The sequence below is a fragment of the Malaya genurostris genome, chromosome 3 (assembly GCF_030247185.1).
Source record: "Malaya genurostris strain Urasoe2022 chromosome 3, Malgen_1.1, whole genome shotgun sequence".
Classification (NCBI taxonomy): Eukaryota; Metazoa; Arthropoda; class Insecta; order Diptera; family Culicidae; genus Malaya; species Malaya genurostris.
Window position 1 is genome coordinate 61,321,234 of NC_080572.1, and position 12,931 is coordinate 61,334,164.

At 35.3% G+C, this 12,931-nt stretch overlaps 1 protein-coding gene across 5 annotated transcripts; it reads left to right on the forward strand.

The window, feature by feature from the left end:
• Nucleotides 1-311: 311 nt before the first annotated feature.
• On the forward strand, nt 312-12,643 carry LOC131433888 (luc7-like protein 3). 5 transcript variants are annotated; one of them, XR_009230301.1, is made up of 8 exons: nt 312-685; nt 802-1,164; nt 1,230-1,435; nt 1,498-1,641; nt 2,423-2,591; nt 2,650-2,856; nt 2,959-3,071; nt 3,123-12,643. XR_009230301.1 is itself a non-coding variant. In XM_058600496.1 (6 exons), the coding sequence occupies exons 1-6, from the start codon at nt 584-586 to the stop codon at nt 2,682-2,684; spliced, it is 984 nt and encodes a 327-aa protein (XP_058456479.1). In that variant the 5' UTR covers nt 314-583; the 3' UTR covers nt 2,685-2,820. The 5 variants fall into 5 exon arrangements, 1 of the variants encoding a protein (XP_058456479.1); XR_009230299.1 differs by having other exon boundaries at nt 2,959-12,643; XR_009230302.1 differs by lacking the exon at nt 2,959-3,071 and having other exon boundaries at nt 6,684-12,643.
• The last annotated feature ends 288 nt before the right edge of the window (nt 12,644-12,931 follow it).

Below are 12,931 nucleotides of genomic sequence, written 5' to 3' on the forward strand. Positions count from 1 at the left end.
GTACTGTTTACAAACAAGCTTAAACAAAAATTGAAGAACACATTTCAAACAATCATCATCTTTACACTTTGCAGCTAGTCACTTTTATTGAATAAACCTTAAACAAGCCGTATCCAATTGTGAACAAATATTTTAAAACTCTATTTAGGCGATATGCACCGTAAATGGTAAAAAACCTAATATGAAATCGAATCGATCGTACCTATTTTTATCGGTGTAAGTTTATCGCATTTAAACTGGGTAAGCGTGCAGTCCATCTTTCTGGTTTTGGACAATCTATTTTTGCCGTGCATATCAACTGTGGCTTTATTTTATTTAAGAAATAATTCTGACGGCTTCCCTACAAAGAAAGAGGAACGCATTGAGGTTTTTCAGAAAAAAATCTTCATTAAAGTAAATTGAAATTGTATATCCTTATTGAATTTTACGTCGTTGGAAAATCGTGAATATTTCGTGATATTTTTCATTGAATCTACTCTGTATGAGTCATCAATGATTGGTTCGTAACTTTTGACGAGAACGAAGCCATAACAATACATAGAACTAAGTTGAGCGAAAACTAGAGATAGTAATTATTTTAATCATGGTGGATGTGGCGAGACAACTGCTCGATGAGCTGATGGGACGGAACAGAAATTTGGATCCATCAGCAAAAAGTAAAGAACTAAATTGGGAAGATGATGAGGTGAGTATAGATTTTTTAGCAGAATTAAAAAAAAATGTGTGGAACGATGACGTAATTTATCAAGGCAGCCTTTGTGTAAATAAATAAAATATTTGGTAATTGAATTTCGTTTTTAGTTCTGTGCTTACTTCATCGTGAAATTTTGTCCACACGATTTGTTCGTGAATACACGTGCTGACTTGGGTCAGTGTGGTAAACTTCATGACGAGGAAGCAAAAAAGCTGTACGAGAATGCCAAACCAAGTCGCAAAAAGATTCAGTATGAGGATGACTTCCTGCGCTTTTGCACTAACATGATCAACGAGGTGGACCGAAAGATAGTAAAAGGTAAGCAAAGACTTCTTTTGATGAATAGCAAGTTGGAGGGACGGCCCGTCTCGAAGCAGCAGGAGCAGATAAATACGATGAACGAGAAAATCAATAAACTAATGCGCGAAGCAGAAGAAGCCGGTATCCGAGGAGACGTCGAACAGGCTCAGGTGTGTAGTACATTGAGTTTCCAATTTGTCGTGGAAATATACTAGATACTATCTTGTGTTTCTAGGGTTTAATGCAAATGTGCGATCAACTAAAGGAGGAAAAGGATGCATTAGTTAAGCAGCACGAATCAAACGGTTGGTCAGTGACAGCGGAAATTGCAGCTGCCCAAGAGAAACAAATGGAAGTTTGCGAGGTTTGTGGGGCATTTCTTATTGTTGGCGATGCACAGCAACGTATTGACGATCATCTCACAGGAAAGCAGCATTTGGGGTAAGTGAAGTAACAATTTGCAGTTGCATACTGATAGTGGTAGTGAAAACATATGTCTTTAGTTATTCCAAGCTACGGAAAGCTGTAGAGGAAATGATGGAAACTAGACGAAAGAACGCAGCAAGACCAGAGGAACGACGCCGGGAAGAAGTACGTGTCGATAGGCGCGATAGACGTCGTGAGGAACGTACTGAACGTGCGCCAAGGTAACTAGCAAGCAATTGTTTCACGGTTTTGTCTAGTTTACGATTCCAGACAAATATTTTTTTATGACGGGTTTCAATGGTGTTGCGCATAATGACGCATACGTATATTTACTTTTTTGAGCATATTCCTACCGTGAAACCTCAACGATAGTTTTAATTGTCCATCAGCACTCTACTTGTGTAGTTTTTCACCATTAAAGCATAACACTTAATTTAGAACATTCGAACAAAGCACAATTACACAAAGTAATAAGCTATTTCAAAGATAATTTATTCGTCTGCGTAAGACCTAGAGGTTAAATAAACGCATATGAAATTAACAACGGCAGTTTCCCCCCCGATCAACTCAAATGTCTTTTTGCTTTATATTGGTAGATTTATATTGCTTTTGTAAGTCGATCACAAATATAAATCTACCAATTCTGTAAAAAAAGCTTAATGATGAGAACCATTTGAGTTGATCGAGGGGAAAATTACCGTTGTTAATTTCATATGCGTTTATTTAACCTGTAGGTCCTACGCAGACGAATACATTATCTTTGAAATAGCTTATTATTTTGTCTTATATGATACGACCTCCGATTGCACCCATTTAAACTAGCCGTATTTTTGTCAATGACTTTGTTGTGTTTACAAGTTGACATAGATTCTGATCATTAGTCATTGGACCTTTTTTTTGAAATATTCATTAATTATAATATACCAGAAAGTGGTACATTCTGCATAACAGTTAGCAAGATATATGCGTTTGTAGAAAGAACATTTCTTTCAATTTATGTAGATTGCCTTCAAAATGCACTGTTTCTTCTTCTGTAGAGAATACGAAGAGTATCGCCACAAACGTGATGATAGACGTCGCGAGCGCCGGGACTACCGTGAGCGAGATTTTGAGCGCTACGAAAAGCGCGAGCGTGATCATCGAAGCTACGGCGATCGTCATCACCGACGATGTGAGTATTCATTCTTTGCACAGAGCTGAATGAAACTGAGAGATTCTTACTTTCACAGCCGAGCGCCATCGTAGCAGAAGCCGCAGCCATTAAACCATCAATGGAGCAGTTCGAATGTACGGATCATCAGAACAATTTTTATTGTAGTGAACGTAAACTACAGTGCTTTGATTGTTCTCGCTATATAACAACTTTTCAATAGAGGTATCCCAAGCTACACAAAATAAAATACTAGACCAATATTATTAATTCAACTGCTTTCGAGGTAAGTCGGATTGTGTAATTTCATATTTCTAATCGATTTTTTTCATTTTTTTCCATTCCAAATGTGTTTTGAATTTCATATCGTGCTTATATCAAAACTAAGGTTAAAATCAACTGAGATAAACTGAACGGTCATGTTCAAACTCCGCTCGATACATGTCAGTTGGTTAGATAGCGATGAAATACTTTTACTTTGGAGATCACTATACCCATCAGGTTAGTGTCACCGTAGGCTGAAATCAAACTGTTCTAGAACTAACGTTGCAGGCTAAAATATTGTGATCGATGCAATGTGATGAGCTATGATTTTTTGGTTCGATTCGCGGTTCCAAGAGCGCCGTGTTGTGTTGAAACAACTCGTATAAGGTATACTATTTTAGTTTAGTCATTGAATCCAGAAAGACTTGAACATAAATATAGACCGTTTGAGTGTTTTACAGTTGTGTGAGCCTTGGCAACGGTTTTCCGATCGATCTGACGAAAAAAATTAGAAAGGTATTTACTGTGTCTTAATCAGCTATTCCAGTCGAATTTCATCCATGAACTTATAGTTTTTTGACCGTGCACTATCGGCATGAACAAGTTGCAGCTCCAACAGCTTAGATCAAAAAAGGGAGAATGGATTCTGTTAAAGAGGTATATTAGGTATATCGAAGGTTTTTTTTAAGTCACAAACCAAGTTTATGCAAACTGCGACTTCAATATTTGGTAGGGAACCAATGGTCTTCATGTGTCATCGTAGACGCTGTACTAGGTATTTATAACAAAATACAAAATACCTTGTTCTTTATGTTGGCTCTATGGATAGGATATTCGAATGAAAGAAATTTGATCGCATGTTGTTAGGTATTATTAAATACTTATACCAGAAAATTACCTTTCTCTCTACCAAACAGAATTGTGGAAAAAATATAAACAAACGTCTCTACCAGGTTGGCGAGACTGTACGCCAGCACAACGAATCATCCAATTTCTACCATCAACTGTTTTCGGCGACGAGAGTCATGGAATGGGAAACTTTTCCAATAGTATAAAAAAAATCTCATATCCGATAGAATATCTCTTTCTCTTCTTGAAGCTTGAAGAGTATTGTAGTACACTCGTCTCTTTAAACACGGTTGTTTATGCGACTTTTTATGCTAATTTTGAAAGCTATGCAGTTTTCTTGTTTCGTCTTAGAAATGCATGAAACGTCGAGATCTAATGTTATCCCGATAACAACACTCGATTCCGGAAATCCCTGAATTTTCAGTTAAATGTTCGTCGAAGACTTTTTCTTCGAGATAACAACCACATATCGACGTTTTGTGCATTTCTAAGCAGGGCTTGTATTGTGAATCTTCAAACGAGCGAAGCAACAAAAAAACATCAGCTGTGAACACTTTGCTTGAAATTGCTGACTATGAGACACTTTGCTTGAAATTGCTGACGGATGAACACATTTTGACAATTCAGCAGTACTGTTTGTAAACAGATATTTTTTTGTTTGTCTATTGACAAATTGGATGAGAGCATTCACGGTCCATATCGCCTAAATAAAATATTAAAACATTTGCTCACGATTTGATACGGTTTGTTTTTGAGATTTATTAAATAAAAGTGACTAGTTGCAAAGTGTAAAGATGATAGGTTGAAATGTGTTCTTCGATTTTTGTTTAAGCTTGTTTGTAAACAGTACCGCTGAACTGTCAAGGATGAATTTTTGTTCATCCGTGACGTCACGATAAAAAATTCAATGTTACTAGCAGACCAGTTCTCTTGCTTGGTAAATTGCTCTCAGTCTCAGTTAACACATGAATAAAGCATTATATGGCAATTAGGTTTTTTATCGTGACGACACAAATGAACAAGTATTCATCCTTGACAGTTCAGCGGTACTGTTTACAAACAAGCTTAAACAAAAATCGAAGAGCACATCTAAAACAATCATTTTTACACTTTGCAACTAGTCACTTTTATTTAATAAATATTAAAAACGAACCGCATTCAATCGTGAACCAATGTTTTAAAACTTTATTTAGGCTATACGGACCGTAAATGGTCTGATCCAATTTGTCAATAAACAAACAAAAGAAATTTCTGTTTACAAACAGTACTGCTGGACTGTCAAAAAGTGTTCATCCGATTGAGGTTAGCAGTGACGGTAAAAAACCTAATGCAATGAAATGAACGGTTTCGCTCTCGTTAATATCGTACGAAGATGAAAAACTTTGCTTCATGGCGTGTTACAAGACGCGAAGCAAGGTCATATAGGCAATGTTTACGGTGTGTTTTTTCAGTGTATGTTTACAGAAATCATTCTTAGACCAAATTTGATCACATTTCAAAACTGTTTTTAACATGTATAGAATAAATTTTGCTTTTGAATCCATTTTAAAAGCGATCTATTTGTTTCTTAGGACTTTACATTGTGTGTATATCCTAGAAACACTAAAATCAATGCGCTTTAAATTAATATTCATCGGAACTTAAAGTTATGAATCTAGTATTCTCATAGTCATCTTCAATATATCAACCATTCATTGAATGGTAACCTCATGAAGCATAGTTATCAGCTGGTGCACATATTCACGAACTAATGAACGAACGAAGCAGCTCTCCTTGCTTGGGTTGCGCTGTGAATTCTACCCGACATACGAATGTTCGAGAATAGCACAGAGGGCGATAATCTATTGTTAATATTCGTTGCAATTCAATTTGCAAACCAATTTGATTCTAAGACATTTGCCATCAAATTTCAAATTTTACATAGGTTTCTTTTGAGGTGCTTATTCTTTTTAGCACTACCGTTTTACGAAGTAAGAGATGACATTTTTTATTGGCACCCTAATAAATAACTTTGATTCCATGAAAACTACACTCAGAAAAAAAATTCTGGAAAAATTTCTCTGATTTATAAGAAATTACACTTATATGGTTCATTTAAACAGTAAACTGAGTTGTATCATGATACAAATAAGATCGTAGATCAATTTAACCAATTTTTTTTCTTGATATGAAGGTATAGCAGGATTGAATCAACATTGACATTGCCGATAACATCAATTCATTTTTTCTTGATATGTAATAAATAGTTAGTTTATTTCAACAATAAAATCAGCCGAAAGAAATATTTTTTTCGTTTTCGGTTGTCCCAAATTTCGATTCAAATCAAACAGAGATCATTGTGGATGTTGAAGAGAGAAATTGGTACAAAACAATCATACTCTCTAGCTAGCAATCAACATAAATCAAATCTAAAAATGTACTAACTGCTTTGTTAATTTGAACATGTTCTATTTCTCTGCGTGTAGATCGGGTGGCACACTGAGAATAACTTAGATTTTTTATTACAAGCTTTGCTCTTTTATACCTTAGTTTTGAACTATAAATGGCAAAAACAAACTATGAATATCAACCAACAACTTCTCGAATTTCATAATAATCTTACGTTCTTCGTACCAACATCATATTATTTTACCATGACAGCCATAAAAATTTCATTGAAACAATATTATGTATGACATAACTATTGCAATTTATTGAGGAAAGAAAGAATTTATTGATTTGACATTTTTGAGCTACCTAAGCACCGCCAGTTCGAAATCCAATCCCAAATCAAAATATAATTCCAGTTCACGTGGACAGCATAAATAGAAATAGCATCAATTAGTTCGGGATTTGTCCAGCAAATTGGTTATATCCACTCCACACTCTGAACGTAAAAAGATGACATGTCATAATTTTGTCTTATGATTTCGTCGTTACAAAAAATGCGAACGAGGAAGGAATATTTTCGGATCGGGAAAATTAATAAATGAATTAATCTCGCCAATTTTGTTATTCCAGCTTTGAAACCAATTGTTAAAATTAGCTTCGGAGAGGATTTTTTGGAGAACCGTCTTGGATCAAGAATATATCACAACGAAAGGGAAATCATTTTTATGTCGATTGAGGCGAAAATTAAGTCGTTAAAACCCAAATATATGTGATGGGATTAGTTTTTAGTATGGATTGGTTCATACTGAAAATATCTTCGAAATGTTTTTTTAAAAGTGGGATCATGAAATGTAAAAAAATCTGAACTGAATTACAAATAAAAAAAATTATTACGAAATGATTATCTTAATACGTGACCATTGAAATTCTTAAAGACATTTTTGTGAACTTGATAAGACTATCTTAGTAGAAGTATTGCACTTAGGTTTCTTTTTACGCGGCGGATCGTACCGCGTTAAAAGAAACTTAAAAGTCGCATAGAAACCGCGTAAAAAAGGCCTCAGTGTATAGAATAGTCCAATTCGCCGTGAGTATTTCAAATGGGCCAAAATTTTCTGCGTTATTTTACAAATGATCGGTAACTATCTAATATTGATAGCTAAATGTCAGTTGTAGGTGTCATTCTACACAAAAAAAAAATTGATGAGTTATTAACAGTAGAGAAAAAATTATCATGTCAGTTTTATTCGTATTCATGTCAACCAGTTATGTTTCTGACATTACTCACCAGCTTTTTCATCAAGAAGCAATGAAAAATTAACCCATGATTTTTTTATTTAACGATATATTTAATAAGGCAGACTAACTTAGCTCTTAAATGCCGAGGGCATTTCTTAACAGTACTTAAGACTAGTATAATTTCGTGAATTATATAGTTGTTGGTTGAAAATCTGGGAGATCCAGTCTTATATTGTTGGTCGATAGTTGCTAGTGTATTGAATTTTACATGGGGGATTGTCCAGATGACATGCGTGCTTCGATGGTGGCCATATCCTCTTGTTTTTGGGAATCCGAGAGAAACACCTCCGTGCTTCGAAGACCCGGCGGATGGCCCGCCTTCCGTGGGCGATGATGGTGATGTTACGGAAGGGAATGACAGAAACTTATAGAAGTAAATGTTGTGGAAAAAGCGGGTATGAGAAGTGAATGACTAAGACCGACAAGAGGGAGCAAAAAAGTTATTGACAGCAAAAAGATCTTGTTAGTTTCGATGAAGATGGTGGAGACAGATCAACACAAGACATTGTTTTGCATTCATTGTTTTAAAAATAAGCTTCACTTAAATGGCTGTTACTTTTTTATGACTAATCGAAATGTCATGAAATTTCTAACATAGTCTCTTGAAAGTTGGTAATTCATAAGCGTCATATGCATTTGATATTGGTAGCGCCATCTGTGTTTCAGTAACACGACTTATTGAGTCATATGTTAACTAATTATTTTATGACGAAACATTACTGTCACCATGTTTGCTCCAGCGTAACTTACAAAATTTTTTCGTACTCTTATTGCAACATAGTTTGGACATAGTCGTATCAGAATTGGAATGTTTAATTGCGCAAATCGACTTCGACTGTTCCTGGACACCTTTTTCAACGCTGGTATGTGCGAGGTAGCCCTTTTGTTGGGTGTGTTGGCACATTGTCGCAAAACTGAATTACCGGTGGCGACTTCTGCAAATGAAAAATTAAACCAAGAAAAGGGAGGTTTATATCAGCCGTATTGATTTGGAACGATTTTTTCGTTTATTCAATAGTACAAATAGATATCAGCAATAAAAGGGAACTCGCAGTAGAAGAAGATCGGTTTCAAAGCGATTACTACTACTTTTTTTTAAGGGTAAACTACGATTAAACATGGAAAATCTGTGAAATTGAGTTAATTTTTTTTTCGGACCAACATTTTTCAAAGCGAAACCAATCTAATGTTGATTTCTCGTGAACTAGAATGTTAGGCGATCGAGTGCCATTTATTTTGGATACTTTATTTATTATTTTCGGGCATTTGAAAAATGGCATTAAACCAAGCACTCCATTCTAAATAAACGTTAGTTTTCGCACAATAAATTAAAATCAACATTACCATCTCAGAGTAAATTTTGTTTCCTCCACTTCTGCAATCTTTTTTCAAATAAGTTTACCCGTTTTTATAAGTCATTAAAATGTTTTCCACCAATTTGACAGCTCTTGCTGACAGTATCATCTTTAAACAAGCAGCGCTTCTATATTTCATTTTAGCGTCATTGTACCAATAGTGATTTGCAACGATTTTTCCAGTTTTTTTTTTCTCAAAAATACAAATAGATCGGAGCTCAACCCTGGGAGGGTGAGAAAATGATTCTAAAACTGAAAATTTGCAGAAATGTGTAAAAATTGGGTTAGGTTAATTTTTTAGTCGACGAACATTTTTCAAACCGAAACCATCATCATCTCGAGCACCAGTACTGTTTAACAATCGAATACCATTTATTCTGAATACTTTACTTACTATTCTCGGACATTAGAAAAAATGGTATTGATCCAATTTAAAAATCCTTTCTAAATTACGGTTAGTAGACACATGGTTTGGAAAGAAATCATCAAATACTGCAGCAACATGATGAAGATGCGTTTTTTTTATGTCGACTTATGAGACCTGGCAACATTAATTTTTTTGTATAAATTTCACTGCCAACTTCGTTCTCTGTTATGATGAACTCTCACTGGACTCAATAACGAGCACTGGATCCTTTGAAATTTCCCTTCAAAATTGGATGTTAACAGCATATTTTGGACTTTTTTGACATTAAAACTGCCTTACTCTTCACTATACGTGGCCGGATGTCAATTAAAAATTAGAAAACTGGCCGTGTTAGATTTTTCGTCATAATTTTAAACGCTAATAACTGAGTGTTCTGTGGATGGATTTATATAATTTAACTACAAATCGATTCGGAAACATTTAACTTAAACATGTATGGCAACGTTGTTTAAGTATTTCAATAGCATACTATTAAAACACTGGTTTGAATCGACCTGTTTTCACTAACCAATCACAGCAAGGCAAATGATGTCATGCTATTGATTTTTCCTGCACCGCCGACGGTTTCGATCGTTCGTCTGCACCTAAGCAAAGTCTTGGCATTACATTCCTTTTGTGGAATTTGGCCTTTCTGTTTCAACAGACTTCGCAGCCGATTCTTAGTGTACAGAATCATTGCATGGCTAGTACTATGGATCCTACTGACACTAAGAACCCTTCCAGGTCGGGGCTCGAACTCGTCTGCACCTAGAATTCCGTATAAATATATGCAATCTTACAATTTTAAACTTTAATCGGCAGTTAGCCGCGAACGAAGCTGGTAGCTTGTCGCACTCCGGATGTTTGCTTTTTGAGGTGTGTGAATGTCATTTTATTCCATCTGCTGCACTTCGTGTTGAGTATATTGATTCTGTTGATTCTACGGGAACTGGCAGGCCAATTCAGAACTTTCGGCGATAGATTTTTTGAACCTAATTTGAAGCGCTTGTATCTCGGTAATTTGTTGATGGGCTTGTCATATTTAATATGTGAGCAGTGCGGCACTGTATTCCAAATATGTGCTCGTTTGTGTGGGTGTCACTGCATTGCAATTCGCTATTAATTTAGATTCACCGGTGAGCAATTGGATTGCTAGTGTTATGTTAATTTGAAGATGGAATTATATTATTTATCTATGAACATTAGATTAGGTTGCGATTGCGCTGGTCTTGAAAAGAAATCTCTATTTACGAACGGAAGCCGAAGCTTGCAAAAAGATACAAAGAATATTATTACAAACACTTCTTGAACGCAGTTGACGATTAAATATTAGTACCGTAAGTGTTCCACAATTATTTGCTTATTGTTCAAATTTAAATCTGTTTGATGAGAGAGTTTCTGAATTGTATTTTTAATATCATTATGGTCGGTCGTGTCTCGTACACAACTTAGTATTATTATTTTTATATATAATGATAACAGTTATATAATAGCCTAAATGCTTTCTGCAAAACTTATGCAGTTTTGTTATACTATTTTTATGCAAGAGATATTTTGTCAATAGTCGAGTTGAGAGATGTGAGCTAGCATTATTGTCGATCAAAAACGATCATGTCAAAACTATGGGTTAGGGTTTAGAACTACGACTTGACCGCATGGTCAAGGGTATTCGGGTAACTTGAACAGGTATTGACCGAACAACATTTTTCGATCAAATTTCATTCAAATCAATGTCCTATTCCTCCAGAAGGCACCATTTCGATAAAATGCTATCCAAGCTGCTAAAAGACTAGGCGGTGGGTTTACTTGATCAACATTGAAAGTTTTCGCATTTGTAATCCTGTGCCAGTATATGTTGGAATCAGCCTCCCCCCTGGAAAAAAGATTGTCGCAAAATATGCCATCTGATACAATCACACAAGTGCGACGCAAATGAATTGATCACGATGCGCTGAGGTAATTGCTATTATGATCTTACCTTAAAACCAATGTCGTGTTCATTTCATTCAGGATGTAATGGCTGCATGAGTTTGATACGAACCGCTCTTTCAAGTAGAATTACTACGATATCGAAACAATGAGGTAAATGAACTGTATAATTTTCTACCATAACTTCGTCCAATCGCCGTTGAGCTGCCGCATCTTCTAAAACCCTATATTGTTGAACTCCAGCCGGAGGCGCTCTTCTCTGTTTTCCGTCCCTCAAATGATAAGGTATTTGATATAAATTAAGTTAATCAGGAATACATGCCTAGCTGTTAAAAGTGTATCTTCCAATGAAAACGAAAACCATGCTTAAAATCGACGAATCGCACTTTCACGTTTGTGCAAGACATGGTCATAATCATTTAAAGAATCATTATCTGCGTCAAAAGGTATTTATTGTGCAATAATAAGAAACATTTTTGTTCGCATACTATTTCCTAGTATTAAACGTTAATATATAAATCATGGTTGAATTGAAACTTAAGTGCTCACGTTAAATGCTGAATGATAGGTACTTCTATACAAATCAATTTATTCTCGCGAATGCACAAACATTTTCAATTCATCTAATAACAAGGTTTACCGTTAAGCTGCGGATTGTAGTCGTATTAATTACCATCTCTATCATCGCCATATTTTCTTTTTGCTTTGGATACTTGCAGGATAATCGCTTACTTCGACACCCCAGTAGCAGCAGCAACAGCAGCCTCACCAGCTTTAGTGCATCAATTCGTATTAACGTTTAAGTTCTATCTTAGAGTTGCGAAAAAACTGCAGACGCACCCATTATACAAGTATAATAGCAATATTCTTAAGTATCGCATCTCATTATACATTATGGAATTGTGACAATAGAGTATCTTCCGGTGTCACTTAGTAGTGAAAGTGTCGACATGCTTACGCTAAAGGATAAAACAATACCAGCAATGTCACGTAGGTTTGCTACTGGATCAGCAACAAACAGCAGGTACCGTGCGCTTTTTCTTTCTCACCTATTAAATGTAATGCGATGCAGTGAATACTTTTAACCATTTCGTTTGGAGTATAAAATAAGGGCATGAGCGTAGTCTCAATTAGTGATATCCAATGTTTAAGCAGTTGATGTGATGTCACGTTGTATCTATAACTGTAATCTGTAGTAATCCCATTGAATTCAATTTCGTTTCTGAGAGGTTTCCTCTCACTTCATCTTAAACAATCTTTATTGAAATGTAGCTTTCGTCAATACAATCTTTTCTTACCTCCTAATATTTCTAGGAAGTTAATAGTATCTTTCGATCTGTATTTACACAACATAAAGAAAAGCATTGAAATACGTGGACTTTGAATAAACGTGAATCCAGAAAGATATAAAAAAAAACAATATAACTGTAAAAGAGAGTGCGTGGCGCTAGTGCGGTTTTAGAGGCGTACCTTCAATATGAAATGTGTTTTTCGAAATATTTATTGAACAACCATCATAACGGAGTGGTAGCAGTAGATGCCATTTACATCAGAATCTGTTTCAATAAAAAGTACAATCTACGTCCTAAATAAACTACATAGACATGCCTTTTATTATTGGAATATGTTTTGAAGAATCATAAAGTCCCTGCAGTTGAACAAGTCGGACAATGCAAATCATGTGCTGATCGCGAAGGAACACGTAGCGAAGGTAGTTGAGATGCGGGTAAGGTCTAGTACTTTTAAAAATTCATTTATTTTAAATGTGGAACACATTTTTGTTTTCTATATAGGGGTGCAAATTAGAAACTCAAGAAAAATACACGTAGAAATGTGGTCAGGTTTTGAACAATTACAACTCAGTCAATCTTGTATCAATAATTAATATT

What these genes read in the sequence shown, in the direction of transcription:
- LOC131433888 (XM_058600496.1), top strand. Translation starts at nt 584, where the DNA reads ATGGTGGATGTGGCGAGACAACTGCTCGATGAGCTGATGGGACGGAAC. An exon ending in TAAATTGGGAAGATGATGAG is followed by an intron (nt 686 to 801) that starts GTGAGTATAGAT and finishes TTTCGTTTTTAG; the next exon opens with TTCTGTGCTTACTTCATCGT. An exon ending in ACAGGAAAGCAGCATTTGGG is followed by an intron (nt 1,436 to 1,497) that starts GTAAGTGAAGTA and finishes ATATGTCTTTAG; the next exon opens with TTATTCCAAGCTACGGAAAG.